Source organism: Dipodomys merriami, unplaced genomic scaffold (genome assembly GCF_024711535.1).
Source record: "Dipodomys merriami isolate MVZ:Mamm:240054 unplaced genomic scaffold, mDipMer1.0.p SCAF_12, whole genome shotgun sequence".
Lineage (NCBI taxonomy): Eukaryota > Metazoa > Chordata > Mammalia > Rodentia > Heteromyidae > Dipodomys > Dipodomys merriami.
Genome location: NW_027202493.1, coordinates 38798831 through 38820699, shown reverse-complemented (window position 1 = coordinate 38820699; position 21869 = coordinate 38798831). Strand labels below are relative to the sequence as shown.

The 21869-nt window shown below is 54.1% G+C and overlaps 2 protein-coding genes across 3 annotated transcripts; one reads left to right on the top strand and one right to left on the bottom strand.

The window, feature by feature from the left end:
• The first annotated feature begins 311 nt into the window (after positions 1–311).
• Nudt18 (nudix hydrolase 18) lies at positions 312–2696 on the top strand. The gene is made up of 3 exons (XM_070016592.1): positions 312–544; positions 1355–1568; positions 1739–2696. Exons 1-3 carry the CDS (start codon positions 383–385, stop codon positions 2332–2334), a joined length of 972 nt encoding a protein of 323 aa, XP_069872693.1. The 5' UTR covers positions 312–382; the 3' UTR covers positions 2335–2696.
• Positions 2697–4641: 1945 nt separating this feature from the next.
• On the bottom strand, positions 4642–19337 carry Fhip2b (FHF complex subunit HOOK interacting protein 2B). 2 transcript variants are annotated; one of them, XM_070016590.1, is made up of 17 exons: positions 19230–19337; positions 14631–14709; positions 12220–12392; positions 11048–11152; positions 10836–10958; positions 9867–10094; positions 9559–9755; positions 9202–9310; positions 8911–8987; positions 8354–8543; positions 7735–7880; positions 7511–7639; positions 7318–7408; positions 7044–7187; positions 6579–6719; positions 6309–6409; positions 4642–6202 (listed from the first exon to the last, which is right to left on the bottom strand). In XM_070016590.1, exons 1-17 carry the CDS (start codon positions 19272–19274, stop codon positions 6064–6066), a joined length of 2217 nt encoding a protein of 738 aa, XP_069872691.1. In that variant the 5' UTR covers positions 19275–19337; the 3' UTR covers positions 4642–6063. The 2 variants fall into 2 exon arrangements, with proteins under 2 accessions (XP_069872691.1, XP_069872692.1); XM_070016591.1 differs by lacking the exon at positions 19230–19337 and adding an exon at positions 18682–18925.
• Positions 19338–21869: the final 2532 nt, after the last annotated feature.

The window sequence follows — 21869 nt, the reverse complement described above, 5'->3', positions numbered from 1 at the left end:
ACGCCACCGACGCTCTGCACCCCGCCATCTAAATGACGTCACCGTCAGAACCTGTGCGGGCATGTGCGCCCTTGGGGGAATTAGTAAGAAAGCTGGCGGCCCGAGGCGTCCAGAGAGCTGGAGAACGGAAAAGACAGCAAAACTCCTGGCACGTCCCGGTGGCCGGTGCGCGGCGCCCCGCCTCTTACCGGGCTGGCTCCACCCCCCGGTGATTGACGCGCAGGCTGGATGACGCGCAGCCTATCAGCAGCCGGGGCTCGCCGGGCACTTCCGCGTTAGCGCCGGCCGGAGGCCGCAGGGGCGGGGCGAGGGCGTGGCCTACGCCGTCCCGCATCCCCGCAGGGTCCGCAGGGTCTCCGCTCGCCGCCTCCAGGGGCGTCTGATGGCCTCGGAAAGCCCGGCGGGGGCTCTGGCGGCCGTGCTGGGGGGCCAGGGGCTACTCGTGCACAGGTATGACTCAGAGCCCGCCGGCCACCCGCCGGTGCCGGTGAGGCTGCGGAAGAACGTCTGCTACGTGGTGGTGGCCGTGTTCCTCAACGAGCAGGTGAGCCTCCGCCCGCCGGCCTCCGCCCGCCGGCCTCCGCCCGCCAGGCCTGGGGCGCGCGCCGCCGGTCAGCCCCCGACGGGACCGGCGAGCAAACAGCCAACGGCAGGCCGCACTCGCATCCCCAGTGTTGCAAAGCACCCTTACATTGGCGTCCGGAAAAACGGGCGGAGGGCGGCGAGGCCTGAGAGGGGATCCGTCCCACCCGCTAGGCCTGAGCTCCCCAAGGGGAGGGCTGAGCTATGCCTCTCTAGTCTAGCTCGGTGCCCCAGCCTAGAAGTCCCTGCAATGGCTACCCAGGGCTTCTCAGCCCTCGCTTGGTTCCCCAGATAGTAATGGGAAGCTTACACTCCCGCTGGCCCCGGGCCCCTCACCGGCCCCCCCCCCCCAGCACCTGTTGGTGCTCCTCACTGTAGGAGTCAGTGTGATAGCAACTCTAAGGACCAGGGGAATCGGGTGGTCTGGGCGGTGGGGACCACCATAAGCAGTTTGTAAGCCCCACAGGGAGTGAAGCTACACCAGCACCTACACAGAAGTGGGTCTGTTAACAGGATCTCAAATTATTTCCTACAACAGAAATCTCTCTGAACCCAAAGAGGGAGGTAGACAGGAACTAGTTGCAGCCTCTGGCCACCCAGGGACCCACTTCCTGGACATCCTGAAGGTGTCCATCAGGAAGGGAGTCTTGGGCCATTGCTTTTGAAAACAGGGCCCCCAGGGCAAAGCAGGCTGCTTGTGGGACTGCTCTCCTGGAGCGCTCAGCCTGGCGGTGGTGGAGGGGTGAAGAATTTCTCTCTCCCCCCCCCTCAGGATGAGGTGCTATTGATCCAGGAAGCCAAGAGGGAGTGCCGGGGGTCCTGGTACCTCCCAGCAGGGAGGATGGAACCTGGGGAGACCATCGTAGAGGCGATGCGGCGGGAAGTGAAGGAGGAGGCCGGACTGCACTGTGACCCTGTGACTCTGCTGTCTGTGGAGGAGCGGGGTCCCGCCTGGATCCGCTTTGTGTTCCTTGCTCGCCCCACAGGTACAGCCCAACAACTGGTGGCATGCGAACAGGGGTCCATTGCCACGTTCGCCCCTGGTTTGTCCTCTGGTGGGCGGAGCCCCCCCTCTGCAGGCGGCCTCTGCACTAACCCGCCTGGATGCATATTTAAGCATTTCTCTTAACACACAAACACCTTCCACCTCCTTTAGGTGGAACTCTCAAGACTTCCAAGGAAGCAGATGCAGAGTCCCTGCAGGCTGGCTGGTACCCTCGGCTGTCCCTGCCCACTCCACTGCGGGCCCGCGACGTCCTGTATGTGGTAGAGTTAGCCGCTCAGTACCTGCAGCAGGCCAGCCATCCCCTTGTTCTGCCCCAGGAGCTCCCGTGCAGTCTGGTCTGCCAGCGGCTCGTAGCCACCTTCACCAGTGTCCAGACAGTGTGGGTGTTGGTGGGTACAACGGGGGTACCTCACTTACCCATCACCGCCTGTGGCTTTACCCCCATGGAGCAGAGGGGAGGCATTAAGGTAGCCATCCTGCGCTTGCTACAGGAGTGTCTGACGTTGCACAATTTGGCAGTAGAGACCAAGGGCTTGCTGGGACTGCAGCATCTGGGCAGAGAGAATATAGACGGCATCTGCATGAATGTGCTGGTGACCGTGGCTTTTCGGAACCCAGGAATCGAAGATGAGCCGCCAAAGGTTCGGAGTGAGAACTACTTTTGGTGGAAGGTGATGGAGGAAGATCTACAGAAACAGCTCCTACAGAGACTCCAGGACTCCTCTGTTGTCCCAGTGAGCAGATAGGGTGATGTGGGCAGTGACTGCAGCAGCCCTGGCCTCCTTGCCGGGCAGGCAGGCGGGCGGGTACCGAAGTCAGGGATCTTAATGCACTGGATGCAGGGGTGCCGCTCCAGGTTCTCAGGAGACAGACCCACACTGCATCCGATTGGACAGTGCCTTCCACCCAGCATACGGGCCAGAACTCAAGGACTGAATTGCCCTGAGGACACATGATGTTTCTCCTTAAGGGAGAGGGGAGCTTTCTAAAATGCAGATGGATTTCCCTTATTTTCTGTATCTGTATTCTTCATAAAGGCTGCATGCTGAGCCTTTGGAGCATTTAGAACTTGGCGGAGAGTTTTCCTTACTGAGTAAACAGTGCTGTTTACAACCATTTCTTGCCTAAATGCCTATAGGGAGCAGGCTGTCTTGGAGAACTGCTGTCCCCTGGTCTTGCCCACAGCCACCCAGACACTGCTGGGGAACAGTGTCCCGGTGCCCCTATGTATACAGATGCTCTTGCATGGTCACTGGGCTGTGGGTGCAAGTGACTCATGCCGTCCACAGTGATCTCGGCCCACCAGTGCTCTCTCCAGCTCTCCTGTCTTGCTGGGATGGGACCCTAAGGGGGCCCCATCCCCCAGGAAAGACCTTGCTAGGGGCTGAGTGGTGGGGAACACTAAGTGTAGCCTTCTGCCCACGTTTCCTTCCCCTTGAGCTTTCTAGGGCTCTCATCCCTACTGGTTTCCTATCCTGCCTTCTGCCTTTTACAATTTTAGTCCAAACCAGATGGCACCCTCCCGCCCCCCTTTTTTCCCCAGTTCCCTCAGCCCAGTGGAATCATGGCAGAATTATTTTTTTGGGGGGGGTGTCAGTCATGGGGCTTCAACTCTGGGCCTGGGCGCTATCCCTCAGCTTTTCAGCTCAAGGCTAGTACCCTACCACTTGAGCCACAGCACCAATTCCGGTTTTCTGGTAGTTAATTGGGGATAAGTCTCACGGACTTTCCTGCCGGGGCTGGCTTTGAACCATGATCCTCAGATCTCAGTCTCCTGAGTAGCTAGGATTATAGGCGTGAGCCACCAGCAGCTGGCTAGGATTTTTTTTTTTTAAGTAAAAGAATTAGGGGGAAAAATGAAGTTGACGGCCAAACAAAAATATATGATGTGCTGATCACGGCCTCTAAGGTGACTGAGCATCCTCTTAGTGTCACTATAGACTGAGGAGCCAGGTAGGAGTTCTTGGCCCCTCTGAGGACATCCTTTCTTAGTGTCTGAGGAAATCTGTCACACTCACACACACACACACACACCCCTCCCAATTCCCAGTCCACACCACTTAGATGATACTACTACTATTTAGCCTGTTGGGCTTTATTCTGGAGTTCATTCTGATAAATATTATTTTATATGATCAGAGGCACATAGGCCTTGTGCCTTTGTGTAGCCTGGTACTTTTCAATACTGGGTGTACATTAAAATCACCTAGAGAGCTACTGGACCACACTGTCCTGCCTGTGTCGGCCAAACTGCTGGAGGAGACGGGGCATTTTCCAAAGCTCCCTGGGTGAATTGTGTACGCAGGTGAAAGGAGGCCATTGGAGGGACCCTCTCCAAGTTCTCAGCCTGCCTTCCCCTGGTAGATCCTCAGAGTACTCTTTCCCCCTCCGCATACATTTTTTTCTTTATTGGTCATGGGGCTTGACTCAGGGCCTGGGCGCTGTGCCTGAGCTCTCTTGCTCAAAGCTACTGCTCTATCACTTTGAGCCAGAGCTCGACTTCCAGTTTTCTGGTGGTTAATTGGAGATAAGAGACTCCCAGACTTTCTTGCCTGGGGTGGCTTTGAACCACAATCCTCAGATCTCAGCCTCCTAAGTAGCTAGGATTACAGGCATGAGCCACCACCACCTGGCCACACATTATTTCTTATGGTGCTTGGGATAGAGCCCAGGTTGTTGTCCATGCTGAACAAGTACCTTACTGCAAAGTGCTCTCTCCTCTACATCTATGGACAAGGTTAGGTAGCAGGCCCACTGTTCTCTGCTAAAAGTTATGCAGCACACAAACACAAGAAGACTTGCACGCAGACATTGCCACTTAGCCTTGCCCTTCAGGGTGGCTCTGTGACAGCTGGGCTAAGTCCTAGGTGAGCCAGGAATCTGGTTCCCAGGTTGGGGAGCAGAGTATTGGGTTTGTACTGCCAAAGCCCACTCCTCTTTCTAGGTCTGGACATTGAGTTTCTTGGGGTAGAAGATGAGTCAAAAGCAGCAGAGACATCTTACTTTCTGAGTATCAGAGAAATCTCAGGCAGGGGTCAAGCAGAGCCACAGTGTCCACACAATCACACATTTATTGCTGTGCTGTCTGGGGACACCATACAAATGCCAAAGTGCTTTGATTACAGAGGCAAGGGTCTATGATGCCCAGATACCCCTGAATATTTTAAGAACGTTAAGAGTCCAGATTCAGTTAATCCTCGAGATCGGCTCCCATCACCTACCAGCACCCGGATGCGTGCACGCGCGCACACGTGTGTGCTTCACAGCAGCATGAAGTCCTCCCCCGCTGGGAGGAATGTGGGAGAGGTAGAGGTCATTGAGTTTCCTCCTCTTTCATGTCACCTCTTGGCAACCTGTGCCCAGCTTGTAGAAGCGGCATGGGCAGGAAAAGGAAGCGAAAGGGGCTCTGGCCTGCTCCTCCTTGCCCAGGAGCCCAGCCAGCAACTGCAGTCCTGCTGTGAGGTAATGCCTGGCGCCGCCCAAGTGTTCTTGCAGGTCGAGACAGATTCGGGCGGGGTGGGGTGGCAGCCCCAGCCGCGGAGGGCACACAGGGAGAACAACACCAGAACAAGCCTCCCGGGTCGTGGCTCCTCCCCACCAGACCTCAGAGGTCTAGAGTTACGGGGTGTCCTGCCTCAGCTGCACCCCAAGAGCTAATGCCCTCCTAGGAGGGCTCTCCATCGGGAACCCTGGGGTCTAGGCAGGATCTGGAGGGGAAAGTCCACCTCCTCTGGTCTCTGACCTCTCTGCCCAGGTGTTGCAGACCTGCTGAGACGGGTTCAGAAGGCGCCAGAGAGGAACCAGCTGGAGCTGGAGCCTGGCATCCAGCTCCCAGGCCCTCGCCCGCCCTGGTGCAGCTGCGCCAAGGTTCTCATTAGCAGCTGCCCCCGCCTGGGCGCGGAACACGCTTTGGGCATTTGCCATGAGGCGGTTGGGAATCTTGCAAGTCTCCAGGAAGGCAGAGTAGGAAAGGGGGGCTTTGTCTGCAGCCTCTCCATGCCCCTCGGCTGCCACTTAAACCAAGAAGACGGGAGAGGAACCTGTCACACTTCAGCAGCTTCCCGGGTACCTAGTGTGACACAGACAACTCTGTGGCCCCTCTGTCTCTCTGGCCGGGGTTCTGGCCAGCCTTGGAGCCAACCTCTCAATCCCTGTTGCCCCTGGACTGGTATAGGTCAGGGCGCTGCCCACACACAGTCAATACAGGGGGATGGTCATACAACACGCGAGGGTCAGGGTCTGGGGCTCATTAGCCATCACCTGGCTGTTCCAAGACTTCAAGGGCACCTTGCCTCCTGGAAAGCCAGCTCTTTTGTCTCTTGACGTGTCCCTGAAGCCCAGGCCTGGGTGGGAGTAGGCCAAGGTGGTCTGGAGTCGGGCGCCAAAGCCCTCAATCCAGAGGCCAGCAGGGCCAGGCAGGAGGCCGCTCTGGGGCAGAGGTGCAGACAAGTCTCCCCGCCCGTGCTGCTCCGGGCTCAGACTTGCCCTTCCGGGGGTGGGGAGAGGTTCAGGTGAGGACCACGTGGGGGAAACTTGACAAACGCAATGGCAGCCAGCTCCTTGCAGAATTCCTCCAGCACAACCACGCCCTGGAGGAGGGTCTGGTGGTCCAGCCTGGGGGGGGACGACACAGAGAAGCGGGGCTGGGCATCCGTGGGCCCATGGCCACAGGGCTTGACTCAAGTGGCCAGACACCTTCCCGCTCCCCTCAATTACTTACTGTTCCCCAGGCACCTGGCCCATGAGCTGCTTTCGTACCAGGAGCAGTTTGCCCGGGAACTGGGGCACCCTGTGAATTCTCTGCATCAGGTCCCCAATCACCTACAGCAGGAATCAGAGAGGACTGAGATGAAGACCAGCTCGGGACTTTCCTGGCTCTGTCATGCCTTGGGAGGTGGGGGCGGGAGACCTGTGCTTTCCCTGGCACTGGCAAGTATGCCCACTCCCCCCAGCCTTGACCCCTCCCCTCCTTGGCCCACCAGATCCTCACCCTGACCAGCACAGAGAACAAGCTCCTGCAGCCAGGGGCCAGGTTGATGTAGGGATCCAGGAGGTACTCGTGGATATGGGGGTGGGGGAAGAGGGCGAGCCGGGACAGGACGGAGGTCACTTGCAGGTTCAGGCTGTATGGCTGTAGGGAACAAGATGGACCATGGTGAGGGGTGGTTGGCAGGGGGTGGTGCATTTCTGCACTCCCCCAGCCAGGCGCCTGGCTGGTGTGAATGTGTGCGGGGGTGGGAGATTCACGTGATGTGTGTATGTGTCATGGATTCCCTGGGGCTGAGGGCCAGAGCGTGTTAGGGCGTGTGGAGCAGAGGCGAGACGGGGCTTCCTGCCCGGGGAAAGGTGAAGGGTGGGGGCTAGGGGAGAAGGCTGGGGTGCTGGGGAGCCTACGAGGGGTGACTCTGAGAAGACCCAACCTGGAATCTTCCTGGGGCCCAGTCCTGCAGGCTACCTGATCCAAAATCCGGGACATGCGGTCAAACAGCACTTGGAGGAAGTGACCCTCAAAGAAAGGCCGTTCCGGCTCATGGGGGTCCAAGGGTGCAGGGCCCAGGGGCCAGCCCCAAGGGGCAACGCGGGAGCTACATTCCTGGAACTGAAGCAGAGTTGGGGGAAGGCAGGGTGACTCTCCGGGACATGGGTTCAGGGCCACGTAGGCAGACTGAAGGGTTTTCACTCCCAGAGCTTGCAAGAACAAGGAGAGGAACATAGGAGTCGCCACTTACCAGTCCATAGGCATCATGGACGTATGTGTCATACCCAGTCTCCTCTAGGAAGGCTGAGGTCTTGGCTTCCTCGGGGACCAGGCAGAGGAAGCTGAGAGACAGGAGCCTCAGTGTAGAGTTGCCTCCTAGGCTCCCCCCACTCCCCCCAATCCCCGGACCCCAGAGACAGCACACGCCTGCCTGACCTCCTCACCTGTTGACAATCTCTGTAACGGCTGTTTTACCATCAGAGCTGGTGGTGGGAGCTGGGCGAGGCTTTGCGGAGGGCTGAAGGCCAGAATCGAGGAAGCCATCTGTGAAGTAGGGGTCTTCCTCCAGGTCCCTGGAGCCCGGGGACCAGCATGCATGAATGAATGGATGGATGTGCACAGGTGTGGGCCCAGGGCAGCCCCAGGCTCCTCTCTCAGTTATACTTACAAGGTGTCCTCATAGCTCTCAGGCTCGGGTGAGCTCCGAGCCACATACAGGCGGCCCTCGAGGTTGCACAGGACCAAACCACGGACAATCTGCTCGTGGGGCTTCTGGAGTAGCTCTTCAAAGAGCCGCAGCGTAGCGATGCTGATCTGGGGCGAGAGGGGTCAGCAGGATCTGGGCTAGCAGTTCCCCTCCCAGCTCCCGGGTGCCTAGGAACTACGGATCCTGTGAGTCTAAGAGTCAGCTCTCTTGGCCAGGGACTTTCAAGGGGTGGGAAAGTGGGGGGAAGGGGGCAGGTAGCAGGAAGTCTGGATAGTCCTACTGGCTTCTCTGTGATTCCATTTCCGCATTAAAAACAAAACAAAACTCGACTGCTTCCTCTAGGTCTCTGAACGCTGCAGTCTCTAAGACAAATAGTGAGAAAGCAGTTTGCAAAATACACAGGGCCACAAAGCGCATGTGATCATAGAGCATTACTATGACCAGAACAGTCTGGCCACTTGCTTTGAGAGGCCCAAGGTCTCAGAGGTGGAAACAGCTGGGCAAGCTAGCAAAAGTGTGAAGAAGTGCTCAGATGTCTGGGGGAGGTAGGCAAGCAGAGGTGAGGGTCCTCCTGCCTCACCTCATCAGAGAGATGGTCACAGTGTGCAATGAGGTGGGCACACAGGGTACGAGGGCTATCTTCCGTATCTGCAGGCTGACAGTCGGTGCCCAGGAGGAAGACCACCGCCTCCTGAAGCAGCCCAGGGGAGCAGAGCTGGCGCAGCATGGCCGTGAGCAGGGCAGTGGAGGTCAGGATGCTCTGCTCAGATCTGTGGAGAGAGAAGGCACCTTAGCCAGGCTAGCAATGTGCCAAGCCAAGGAGAGAGAGTGAAGAGGAACACAGAGCAAACCGATGTAGGGGTGCGGAACCCTTCACGGCTGTCCTTTCATCTTTGGCTACCAAGTCTCTGGTTGCCTCCCACTCCTACTGAGAACATCATTTAGCCCAAGTGGCTCAGAGCCACATCGTGCACGTGGGGGAAAGGCCTGGTTAACACCGGCCAGTGGAGTCCACAGATGTAACTCTGATCAAGCTGCTCCCCAGCCTTTGGGCTGGAAAGGGACTCGAGGTAGTGGTGGAGTGGGTGAGCCTGGTGCAGACCAAGGTTATGGACAGGGAACTAGACAGACACTTACACGTGCAGGAGCTGGGGCTGCAGAATCCCCACAAACAGCTTCTCAACCACGGCTTTGGCTAAAGCAGCTGCAACCACCTGGGAGCCAGAGCCAGACTGCAGTGAGTTTACACCTCTCACAATCAACCTAAAGACCCACTACGTTCTCACAAAGCACCAAACACGCCGGAGGGGCCTGGTGAGTCCTGGTAACTCCCAGGTTACCATGCATCTGCTGCAGTAGTCTGTCTTCAAGACAAGACAGCAAGGCAGAGCCCCAGGAGAGCCCTGGCCCAAGCCCGCCCTTGCTTACCGACTGTGCCTCTGTGATAAGGTGGTCGCAGTAATCAAACCAGCCCAAGACGGCAGCCAGAGCCTCCCTGCCAGGGAAGGATGCCTCATCCGACGGTGCACTGGGCAGCCTGCAGGAGAAGAAGCAGGCTGTCAGAAGCTCAAGGTCCTCCTCAAGGATATCTTACTTCTGGAACCTTTGGTGGCAGGGGTCAGTTAGTTGGGCTTTGTGGTCAGACACAAAAATAATGCTTTCAGGGGGCAAAGAGAGTCCTCGGGGACTGGCTGGAACTCAGAAAGAAGGTGGCCAATAGGAGCCCCCATCCCAGACAGCAACCAGCCCTGGATGTGGCCCAGACTGCTCAGGCCAATGACCCACCTCCAGCTAATGCCTTCTAAAGTGGCGATGTCTGCGGGGTCCAGGAAGGCAGGCAGGGACCGGTACAGTTGGCACAGGTGCTCTGCGACTGCGATGCAACAGGGGGTGCTCTGGGCCAGGTAGGCGGCAGCCGCTGGGGAAGCCACGCTCAGGAGAAGCAGCAGGTTCTCCTGGGCCTTCAGGGCCACGCGACTCTTCTAAGGGATGGGAAGACAACTTGAGGGACTGGCATGGAGCCTCCCCCATATCACCTCCCTCCAGTTTCCCCCGCCCTTGCCATGCCCGCCCTTGCCCTCTCTGCAGCACACCTTGCTCTTACACAGCCCGAGGAGGGAGGTGATTAGGTTGCTGTCCCCAGGGCCACCATCTGGCCCTTCCATCTCAGCAGGCAGGTGGCTGTTCAAGGACCGGGCTCCATGGGGCACCCCATCCATTTGGGGACGTCCGTCAGGAAAGCTGCTGTGGGAATAGTCCTTGTCCCTGTGGCTGCTTGGGTCTGGGGGCCCAGCTTTCTTCTTGCTTATGATCTTCTTACCCTGAAAAGAAGGTAAAAGGAGAACAGGTTGCAGCAAACATCATTCCATTGCTTGGGGTCTTTCCTTAAGAGTGCAAGGTGACATTAAGATGGCTAGGCGCTGGTGGCTCACATCTGTAACCCTAGCTATTCGGGAGGCTGAGATCTAAGGTTTGTGGCTCAAGGCCACAGACAGTGCAGGAAAGTCTGTGGGACTCTTATCTCCAGAAGTGGAGTTGTGGCTCAAATAGTAACAAGCCAGCCTTGAGTAAAAAAAGCCAACCAAGAGTGTGAGGCCCAGCCAGGCCCCAGTGGCTCACGCCTGTCATCCCAGCTACTCAGGAGGCTGAGATCTGAGGATCTTGGTTCAAAACCAGCCGGGCAGGAAAGTCTGTGAGACTCCTATCTCCAATTAACCACCAGAAAACCAGAAGTGGCGCTGTAATGCAAGTGGTAGAGCGCTTGCCTTGAGCTGAAGAGCTGAGAGACAGCACCCAGGCCCAAAGTTCAAGCCCCACGACTGACAAAAAAAAAGAGTGTGAGGCCCTGAGTTCAAGCCCCAGTACCAGTACATAAACTAAAAAGGATGGTAAACATTGTTATGTGTGTTTACAGCAACTAAAAAGACAAATGCAAGGTGAACAACAGACAGGGCCTGGGCCTGGAGTGCCTCCTGGGAACCCATCTTCCTCTGCCGCAGGGACTCAGGAGCTCCCCCTGGGTGCTGGGCCCTCCCACTCCCGTGCTCTGCAGATGCGCTTACTTCTAGGATGTAAGTGAGCAGCTCTGGGTCTTGCTGGATCTTGGAGCAGAGGACACTGGTGAACTGGACCTCCTCCTTTTCTGTGAGGGACCCGGGGACTGTCCCACCAAGCCGGAGAAGTTTCTGTTAGGGAAGCAGGACAGAAACAGGGGAGCAGGATGGAGGGAAGGGGGATCCTATGCCCAGACACCCCTTGGGCTCCTGAGCCTCACCTGCACAGGCCTGTGGACGCTGAGGTAATGCAGCAGGGGGTGCTGCACCTGGGCCAGGACCTTGCTGAAGAACTGGAACACCTGCTGCCGCATGCCTGGGGGGTACTGGGTCGGGAAGGGAGCACCCGTCAGAGGCCAGGTCACTATCATCTCCCAGAACTCTTCCTCAGAGAGCTACAGGGCTCAGAACTTCCTCAGTCACAGCTCAGAGGCCTCCTTTGCTTGCCACCATGTTTGAAATGGGCCTTCCTTGGGTCCGGCCCCCACTCCTGATGATAACTGGCTTTCCTTATCTGCAGATTCTGCTTCAGTGTATTCAACCAACCTCAGATAAAAGTATTTGAACCAAGCTGGGCACGTGGTGGGTCACATCTGCAATCCTAGCTACTCAGAAGGCTAAAATCTGAGGATCAAGGTTCAAAACCAGGCCAGACAGGAAAGTCTGTGAGACTCTTATCTCCAATAAACTACCGAAACTACCAAAAAAGAAGTGGAGCTGTAGCTCAAGTTGTAGAGTACGAGCGTTGAGCAACAAGAATTTCAGAGACAGTACCTAGGCCCTAAGTTCAAGCCCTAGGACCAGAAGAAAAGGAAAGTATTTTTGAACCAAAAATGTCAAATCTGCACTGAATATGTACAGACTTTTCTTATTGGTATTTCCTAAGTAATGCAGTGTGACAACTATTTTCATAGCAATTACACAATACTAGGTAATGTAAGTCATCTAGACATTATTTAAAGGTATAGGAGGAGGAAGGGCTGGGAGGTAGCTTGGTGATAAGAGTATTTGCCTCACATATGCAAAGCCCTGGGTTCCATCCTCAGCACCACACATACACACACAATGCTGAGGGCATCCCTCAGTATCCATGGGGCTGGGTTCCAGGACTCTATTGATTTTGCTATCTGAGAAATGGGGTAATGGGTGCTGGAACCAATCCCCCATGAGTAACAAGGGGATTATCCTGTCTACAATGATCCTGCCCCTTAATGTCTAGATCTAGAACACAGCCCACCATGCCACACATGTTCTAGGTGTTCAATCCATCTCTGCTAAGAGAGGAGAGCCACAGTACCCATCCCCCGGCCTGGCTTCGCACCCTCAAGTCAGAACACTGGATGGTAGAAAGCTTGGCCTAGGAGGCTGGCTGGGGTCTTCAGGGCGTGCGTACCTCAGCCTTGCCCAGGGTGCACAGGGTCTCTAGGATCTTGTGCTGCAGCAGGTATTCCAAACAGGGCCCCGCCTCGCCTGCGGCCGCCTGCTGCTTCTCTTCATACACCAGGATGTCCAGCATCTGCTTCAACCGCCAGGGAATATCTGTTTTCTTGGCTGGGGTGTTCTCATCTAGATGAGATTCACGATACAAGAATGGGTGGTGAAAGAGTTAAAAACATTACCTTTTTAGCTGGGCATCAGTGGCTCACACCTGTAATCCTAGCTATTCAGGAGACTGAGATCTGAGGATCACAGTTCAAAGCCAGTCTGGGCAGGAAAGCCCATAAGACTCCAGTAAACCACTAGAAAACCGGAAGTGGCGCTGTGGCTCAAGCCTTGAGCTGAAGAGCTAAGGGACAAGCCCAGGGTTCAAGCCCATGTCCAACAAAAACAAAACAAAACAAAACAAACCCACCTTTTTGTTGGGTGCCAGTGGCTCAGATCTGTAATTCTAGCTACTCAGGAGGCTGAGATCTGCAGATCACGGTTCAAAGCCAGCCCAGGCAGAAAAGTTCCTGTGAGACTCTTGTCTCCAATTAACCACTCAAAAACCTGAAGTAGTGCTGTGGCTCAAGTGACAGAGCACCAGCCCTGATCACAAAAACTCAGGGATGGCACCCAGGCCCGATACGGACAAAAACAAACAAACCAAAAAACCCACCCACAACAAGCAAACAGCACCTTCTTCCTGCCAAGTACAGAAGGGAGAAATCATGCCTGGCAGTTGCGGGGAGGGGCTGAGGGTCCCCAAGAAGTGAAAGTTTACAATTGATACTAATGCGTTTGAAAATACAGAAGTCCCTGTGGACAAGGCTCAGGACGTGGCCCTCTGCTTGTCCCAGAAGGCACCAGCATCATTTTCTTCCACACTGTGGGCAGGGATACATGGTGAGCACAAAGAATGGAAAGTCTTGAGAGCTGCCTGTCAGACGTAGGCCCAGGCTGGCAACTACGGGCAAAAGGATCTGTCAATAGGAATTAGTGGCTGTATTCTAGCCCCTTCCTGAGTGACACTTCTAGGGCCTGTGTATACCCTCTTTCTATTCATAGAAGGCAGTGCAGTGTTATTCACAAAGCAGAGGGCAGACTGCACACCAGCCATTCCTATTCCAGCACCATGAGGAGGAGGAGGAGCTGCTGGTGGGGTGTAAGGAAGCAGTCTCACAGGGTGTAGTGCTAGAAAAAGCTCCACCAAGCTTGGGCCTGGCCTTGGAGCACCCCCTAGCTTTTCTTTACGGCATAGGCTCTTGAGCAAGGCAGCTTGCCTCATCCTCTCCCAATGCCTCTAGTCTAGCAACCATTCTGGAAGCTAAAGAGCCAAAGCCCCACCTTAGTCAGAGCCTTAGTGCTGGCCCTTGTCCTACTCTCTTGTGGACTGGAGCTCTTCGGTAACAGATCTTTAGCCTAAAGGGGTGGCTCCCAACTGTGGAGCAATTTTATACACTAGGGAACTTTTAGCAAAGTCTGGAGACATTGGTTGTCGCTGGGGGAGGTGATACTAGTATCTCGTAGGTAGAGGCCACATTTGCTGTCCCTCAATGAGGATGCACAGGATATTCCTCCCTTAGCGAGTGACGTTCAAATGTCTACTGTGCCAAACCTGAGAAATCTCAAGTGACAGACCCCTTGAAGGGTTCTTTATCATGTCCAAAGACAACCACTTTGTCGGGGGGCTAACACTTTCAAAAGGAGGCCTTTAAGAAAGGGATAGGCTGTAATCAAACCCATACTCAACTGGTAGAGATGGAAAGCTAGGGATGCAGAATCTCCATTCCTAGCAACCAGTTTATATCCACCAATAAGGGTGAATTGACTACAGAGTATCCAATGAGAGCCTGTTCCTTAGTAAGTGGTTATAGTGGGCCAGACAGATGACTCAAGGCTTTGGCACTCAGATGTCAGCCTAGAAAGAAGGAACCAGACATGCTCTATACCTTGGTTTTCATTCTCCTATGACCTCAGATTTCTTTAAGGCAAATGTCCTTCAGTTGGTTTAGGGAAGGGGGAAATTTGTTCCTCTTGGGGCCTGAAGGCCTGGGGGCGGGGGGGGGGGGGGGGAGGGAGAGAAGCTGAGGGCAAACGGCGCCACTTCTGCCTTACAGCAAGATCCTCAAACTCCTTGTCTCCCCACATCCTTCCTCTCCCAGAAAGGTCAGGGTGGGGCCAACAACTAATCCATGAGGACTAAAGTGACCAGAGTTCTTCACCTTCCTTCCATCCATCTATCTGTCCCCCTATCTTCATTGGTCAGCCCCAACCCTAGGCAGCGGATACCTGGTGACCCTCTGCCCAGACTTTCCTCCCAGCTCTGTCCTGGGATTCTGGTCTCTCTCCTGGAGTTGAGGACTGGGGCGGAGCAGGCCCTACCTGTGCTCTCGATGTAATAGTGTGTGATACCCTTCCAGTGTTCCACGAAGGCCTGCAGCAGGTCGATGCTGGGTTCCCGCTGCAGAGAGAGCAGAGACACCGCCTCAGTGAGGCCTGGAGCGAGCACCGCTGCTGCCACCGGCAGCCTGGGTGCTCTCTTGAGCTTGCTCTGTGTCACGTCAGGTGGGCACTAGGCCTCGGAGGATGAGCTCCACTCCTAGTTTTTCACAGGGAATAGTAACAAGTCATCACTCCAGGACACAAAAGCCCAGTCCTCACATCTTTTTTTTTTTTTGGTCTGGGCCTGGGCACCGTCCCTGAGCTCTTTAGCTGAAGGCCAGCGCTCTACCACTTGAGCCACAGCGCCACTTCCGGTTTTGGGGTGGTTTATTGGAGATAAGAGTCTCAGGGACTTTCCTGCCTGGGCTGGCTTTGAACCTCGATCCTCAGATCTCAGCCTCCTGAGTAGCTAGGATTACAGGCCACCAGAGGCTGGCCTAGCCCTCACATCTTACCCAAAGTCTCTTGGCACACTCCCCAGCCACCCCTCCTTATTCCTTAGCTCCTGACCCAGAGGAGCTAAGCACAACTGGAGGGGAAACAGACACCACACATTCCCATGTGACCCCATCACGCTGCAGCTGCAGGAGACAGGAATGCGCAGGACACTCCCCACAGGAAAACTGCTGAAATGATAGAGATGGAAAATATGGCAAAGATACAGCTTTCTGGTTTCTCTCAATTTCAGTTGCTCTACAAAAATCAGTCATCAAGGCCAAGGCAGGCTCTCTTCAGCCAAGAAGTAACACTAGCAAACTATAAAAGAAATGCCTTACTTATAAAGTGCTTTATTCTTGTGTCGCAGGCGTCTAGCTTTACCTCTAACACCTTTCCTTAGCTGGCAATGCCCTGCCCCCCAGCCCCCTACTTTCTCTTCTGTTGCCCTGGGGAGTTCTAATGCTGACATCCCTCCCCCCAAAATTTTCCACAAACACTCCATCTCCACACTTTGGCTGGAAGTGGCCTTGAACTGATAACCACCATTTTCCCTGAAAACTTTCCCAAACAAGGTCAATCTCTTTCCTGACAAAGTAAATGTTTGCAGGAGAAAAAGAATATACCATACACGATTCCTATCCCAGAGGTATTCATTTCTACCTGTAGGTCTTTTCTCAGGACACTTATGGGGAGCCCATGGACCTCTACATTTGTCTAGTTCCTGAGAACTCCTAGTGGGCTCCAGCCAAGGACCAGCTGCTCCATGGAACCCTCCCAGCCTGCACGTTTCTCTCTCCAGCAATGTGCTTTCTAGTGCAACACAGCTAGCCGTCTGTTCAAATTATGCATTCCAGAAATACCTTGTGAGCACCTACTAGGTGCAGGATGCCTTGCTAGATACTGCAAGCAAATCTAAGGAAGAGTAAGCCTCAGTCCTCAGAAAATTGTGCCAAGCCAAGAATGTGAAATGACACTGAATCACTTACAAAGCAGTGTGCATTCCCAGGAGAGGCAGAAGGGATCTCTCAGAAAAAAGAGAGATCATTTCTAACAGACTACAACCAAGAAAGCTTTACTGAGGTCCCACCTGAACTCAAAGCTGAACTGGGTCACATTTCAACAGTGTAGGAGGTCATTCATTCCCTGGGGAAGAAGAACCTGGGCAAAGGGCATCTGAGGAAAAGCCAGCAATGCCCTTGTGGGTCTCCAAGGCCAAGCCACAAAGCCCAGATATTTTCTACAAGAAGCAGGTCAATGCCACCTTCTGAGCAGTGTTGGGGAAAGATCCATCTGGTAATGTCATGAAAAAGAGGAGATAAAGGGAGGGAGAATGTTTAGAAGGCCATGGTAACAGGGAGTATGAGACAGCACTGCATCAGAGAGAGGTGAGGGAGGCATTCCCACGTTAGTTGCTGGCAATCTTGACTTCTTTCAAAGATAGTTGTAGGTGCAGTGACCCCTTCTTCAATGGCTGCATCCATGGCTCTTCCCGACAGTCCTGCCTTGTGACATTCCTCCAGGAGGAAGACCTCCTTGAGGATCACAGTTCTGCTTCCTACCTGTTGCTAAACAGGACTGTGCACAGATTTTTGCCAAGTATCTCAGCAAACTGTGGATACACTGTACCCATATTGCCTTTTCTGAGGAAGACTGAGGACCCTTCACTAGCACCAGTGTCTGTTTCTGGGATGAAGGTCTCATGTAGTCTCAGATTTCAGTTACAGCATCCGAAGACCTTCAGCTGGGCTTCCATCAAAGGGAATGTTCAAATAAGGCTGGGAGGCCCAAGAGAAAGGTCAGCCAGTGCCTCCCAGAGAGGGCTGAAATCTCTACCTGAATCTACAACCAGCTACTTTAACGCCAGACCAAAGAAACGGTACCAAATGATTTCTTTTTAAAGATAATTATTAGTTTTTAAATAGCCATAAAAGCAAAATGGTACTCACTAGACACTCCATTGAAAATGAACGATAGAACTTGCAGGTGGGGACAATATAGAAAACTGGGAGTGAAGGAAGGAGTGACACTGTCCAAAAAGAAATGTACTGCTTCACCCGACTTATGACACTGTAACCCCTCTGTACATCACTCTTATAATAACGAGAGAGAGAGAGAGAGAGAGAGAGAGAGAGAGAGAGAGAGAGAGAGAGAGAGGAGAGCCAGGCGCTGCTGGTGGCTTACACCTGTAATTCTAGCTACTCAGGAGCCTGAGACCTGATGATGGAGGTTTGAAGCCAGCCCCAGCATGAAAGTCCATGAGACTCATCACCAATTACCCACCAAAAACTAGAAGTGAAGATGTGGCTCAAGGTGGTAAGGCACTAGCCTTGAAAAAAAAAATCAGGGACAGTGCCCAAGCCCTGAGTTCAAGCCCCATAACCAACAACAGGATAAAAAAAGAAATAGCCATAAAGATTTCTACTCTGTCTGGACAGAGAAGGCAAGCTGCAGCTGCAGCTTCTTCTTCCTCTCTCTCTCTCTCTCTTTCTCTCTCTCTCTCTCTGTATGCGTGCACACACACGTGCACTAGTGCTGGGATTTAAACTGAGGACTTTTTAGATTTTTTTCTCTCAAGGCTGGTGCTCCACCATGTGAGCCACACCTCTACTTCTGGCTTTTTGCTTATTAGTTGGAGATAAGGATTTGTCTGCCCAAGCTGGCTTTGAACCTAGGTCCTCAAATCTCAGTCTTCTTAGTAGATTATAGGTATGAGCCCCCTGCACCAAGTAAAAGGATCCCTCTTCTTGAGTCACATGCAACTGGTGCGAGTGGAGAAAGATCTGGAGAAAGATCTAGACCCCAGACAAGGGAGGGGAGCTGAAAAGGGGGATTCCAGTCCGGAAGAAGTCACACACAGCCAGTCAAACTTCTAGAACATCTTCTATACTCTGCCATGGAGAGTGGAAAACCTTGGCTTAAAAGCATTTGCACTCTCAACATCTCCTCGGGCCATGGATGCCTGAGCTTCCTGCATTGGAAGCATAAGAAATTAGTCCCTAGGCTTAGGGCATTACATGGGTGCTGTCCATCTCTCTACCCTCCAAGTAAGTGAAGTGGTCCCCAGAGGTATGAATATATTAGATGATCAAAACACATTCTACATGTTTTGATGGGGGTAAGGAGGAAGGAAGGAAAGCTGATTTGAGAACCTCACCTCCATGGGATGCCTAAGCCTCTCCACTCCTTTCCCAGCTCAGGGCTGGTCAAGCAGAGTATTTCTCTTCCTTCACAAGTTTGCCTAAGGCAGAGGCTGATATCATTAAGAGCCTTGATTGGGGGGGTGGGGGGAGGAGGTGTTGAAGAGGAAAGGAGTGAAACCAAGGTCCTTTCTCCAGAGACAACTGATAAGCTAAACTCATCAATTAGAGGGTGGATTTAAAACTCAGACAAAATAACCTTACAGCCGGATTCTTCCAGAGGCTGCTTTAAAGAGAGGGGTCTGTTCCCGTCTAGACTGCACTGTGATCATGCCGAATGGGGCGAACCACAGTGGGCTGCTGGGCCTGCCCGCATGGCCTCCCCCACCCCTACCACGGCCCAAACACACACTGACCACGTGAAAGTCAATCGTGTCCCGCACACCGGGCCGTGGGGCGGGCTGGCCTCTCCCGAACTCAAGGTCAGTTTGGTTTGTGCGGAGGGAGATGCTTTCCGGACCCCGCGGGGCGGGGCCTGGTGGAGTCGCCCCGGAGCTCGGCGGAGAGGAGTGACGCGAGCGGGGCACCAGGGAGGAGGGCGGGCCGGAGCGCCCGCGGGGGCTCGCGGGGGACCGGCTGCGACGGCTGAGGTCGGGGATCGCTCGGGGGGAGAAGAGTCAGGGAGCCCGCGGAGGCTCCGGGGCGCAGGAAACATAAACAGGAAGCGGTGTGGAAGCGGAAGCGGGAGCGAGGAAGTGGGGCGGTCCGAGGAGGATCCGGGGTGAGGCGCGCCCCGGGGACCCGCGATCCCAGCGGGGCGCGCGGGGCGGGAGGAGCGCGACCTGGCGACCGGAGGCCCGGAAGCGGCGCCCGGGCCCGGGAAGGGTCCCCGCCCGAGGGGTGTGCGCCCGCCCGCCCTCGGCCCCCGCGCCCGCCCTTCCGGCCCGGCCAACCCCGGGCTCACCGCCCCCACGGCCTCCTGCAGCAGCGCCCCGAGCCGGCTCAGCATGATGGCGGCCGGGCTCGGATCCTGGCCCGACTCCGGGCGGCGGCGGCGGCGGCGGCGGCGGCGGTGGCGACGCTGGGCCGGCGGAGGAGGCGACCCGGTGGGGGCGGAGCCTTGGAAGGGGCGGGGCTTGCGGGCGGGGCCGGAGCCGGAGCCCCGCCCCCCGGCCGGTGGGCGAGGGTCGCTGGGCCACGCACCCCCAGACCGCACAGACACTTGTCCCCGAGGCGCCTGCGGGAGCCGCGGAGCGCGGGGTGCTGGGGGAGCGGGCGGACACCCCGATCGGTCTTCAGTGAGGACTAAGAATTTCTTTTGAATTAAAGGTGTGGATTCTTAAGTCTCTGCTCCCCCGGGCCACGGAGGGCTTGCAAGGGGCTCCTCACTGAGGCCCAGGGTCCAGGGTACCCCCTCCCCCGCCGCCTGCCGCACCTGCTGGGGAAAGATGCCAGCAGTTCCCTCCCTGGTCATGGATCCTATTGTGTCATGCTGAAATATAAGACACTAGAAAGACTGAGCATATGAGCGTATTTGTAAAATTAATTTCACTTGTTGCTTCGTTTTTCTAAGTGACTACTAGAAAACAATCAGCAATGTGTTCGGCTTCATTGTGTTTCGGTTGCCCAGCCTGCTCTAGGGGTCCCTCGTACCTTTCTAGCCTATTTAACAACGATGACAAAACCCAAACAGAACTCTGGTCTCTGTGCAAGGTGCAGCTCGGAAGCGTGTGTGTGTGTGTGTGTGTGTGTGTGTGTGTGTGTGTGTGTGTGTGTGTGTGTGTGTGTGTGTGTGTGTGTGTGTGTGTGTGTGTGTAAGCACCGTAGAGACAAAGCCTTTGAAAGGTAGGCAAGAGACCTGAGTTCCAATCCAGCCTCACACTCTTCAGGTCCTTAGGTCTACTTCCTGCTTTTCTCCTTCCCAGTGTTTCAGGTAACTCCAGGGAATCATGGGTGTGCACTACGAGTTCATGACTTTTGATTTGACTTTTTAAATGTTAATAAGGGGCCTGGTCTAGAGAGTTGTGGTTAGGGTCCCAGGCTGCCTAGGGGAAATGAGACACAATGCATTAGTGTTTATTGACTGGAACGGAGATGTGGCTCAAGTGGTTGAGAAAGTGCTGCCTAACAAGCACAAAACCCAGTACTGCCAATAATAATAATACACACACACACACACACACACACACACACACACACACACACACACACACACACACACACACACAAGCCAAAGAGCTGGGAGTGATGGTGCATGACTCTAGTCCCAGTGCTTTTGAGGCAAATGCAGGAAGATTACTAATTCAAGGCCAGCCTACGCGATAGAGACCTTGCCTCAAAACAAACAAAAAATCAACTGAAAAGTAGTAGTGCTAGCTACTACTCAGGAAACATCCATCCAAATAATAGTTTGAAGCCAGCTGGAGCAGCAAGGTATCCAATTAGCCAGTAAAATGCCAGATTGGAGGCATGGCTTAAGTGGTAGAGTGCCAGCCATGAGCAAGAAAACCCGTAGTTCACACCCAGGTATCAGGGCAAAACCAAAACAGATTAATATTCACACTGTATATGTTATGACAAAAAAAAGTGTTGGTGATTTCCTTTAAAAAAAATATAGTGGGATTTGAATTCAGGCCTTAGCTACTTTCTGCTCAGATGTTCTAACCATTTGAACTATGTTCTCAACCTGTTAGTGTCTTTTCTGATGTATTGGATTTTGCTGCCACTGTTAGTTCATTTGGGGATGACCTTTGCAGAAAGCTTATTCTGTCACTCCAGGGAGAATGAAGGTCACTGACAGCTGGCTCTTTCAAATGCAAAGGTGCTAAGCCCACAGACAAGGAGAGGACCCTAGCACTGCCTTGCTTTTTCCTTCCTCCCTCCCTTCCTTCCTTCCTTCCTTCCTTCCTTCCTTCCTTTTTTATTTTGTGCCTGTACTGTGTGGCTTGAACTCAGGGTCTGGACACTCCTTTAGCTCTTCACTCAAGGCTGGCACTCTACCACTTGAGCCACAGCTCCACTTCTGGCTTTTTGATGGATTAGTTGGAGATAAAAGAATCTCACAGACTTTCCTACCTGGGCTGGCTTTACACTGGGATCCTCAGATCTCAGCTAGGATGGATTACAGACATGAGCTAGGAGTGCTTGGCTTGGAAGAATCTTTTTTATACATCAGTTTCTTTGTTCCACACTGATTACATAATTAACTACACAATTCAATCTAAAAAACAGTAATAGATTTGTTTTCAGTTTTTGACAGTCTGGGGCTTGAACTCAGGGCCTGGACACTGACCCTGAGCTTCTTTTGCTCACGGCTAGCACTCTTAATCACTTGAGCCACAGCACCACTTGTGACTTTATCTGTTTGTGTGGTACTGAGGAATGGAACCCAGGGCTTCATGCATGCTAGGCAAGCACTCTACCACTAAACTACATTCCTAGCCCAAGATCTAACTTTTAAAAAAACAAAGCTTTGCTTTAAAAAAAAAAAGTTTGTAAATAATTGGAGGGAATATAGCAGGTTTTGTCTGAGGAGCCTGGGGGATATTTCCTAAGGTTTTGGTTTAAGGACCTAGAGTCCTGCCTTGAGTAGCTCTAAATTCCC

Excerpts from the sequence above, each read along its gene's own strand:
- Nudt18 (XM_070016592.1), top strand. The coding sequence starts at position 383 with ATGGCCTCGGAAAGCCCGGCGGGGGCTCTGGCGGCCGTGCTGGGGGGC. Across the intron at positions 545-1,354 it reads CCGTGTTCCTCAACGAGCAG|GATGAGGTGCTATTGATCCA; the intron begins GTGAGCCTCCGC and ends CCCCCCCCTCAG. Across the intron at positions 1,569-1,738 it reads GTTCCTTGCTCGCCCCACAG|GTGGAACTCTCAAGACTTCC; the intron begins GTACAGCCCAAC and ends CACCTCCTTTAG.
- Fhip2b (XM_070016590.1), bottom strand. The coding sequence starts at position 19,274 with ATGCTGAGCCGGCTCGGGGCGCTGCTGCAGGAGGCCGTGGGGGCG. Across the intron at positions 12,393-14,630 it reads CTATTACATCGAGAGCACAG|ATGAGAACACCCCAGCCAAG; the intron begins GTAGGGCCTGCT and ends AATCTCATCTAG. Across the intron at positions 10,959-11,047 it reads GCGTCCACAGGCCTGTGCAG|AAACTTCTCCGGCTTGGTGG; the intron begins GTGAGGCTCAGG and ends CTTCCCTAACAG.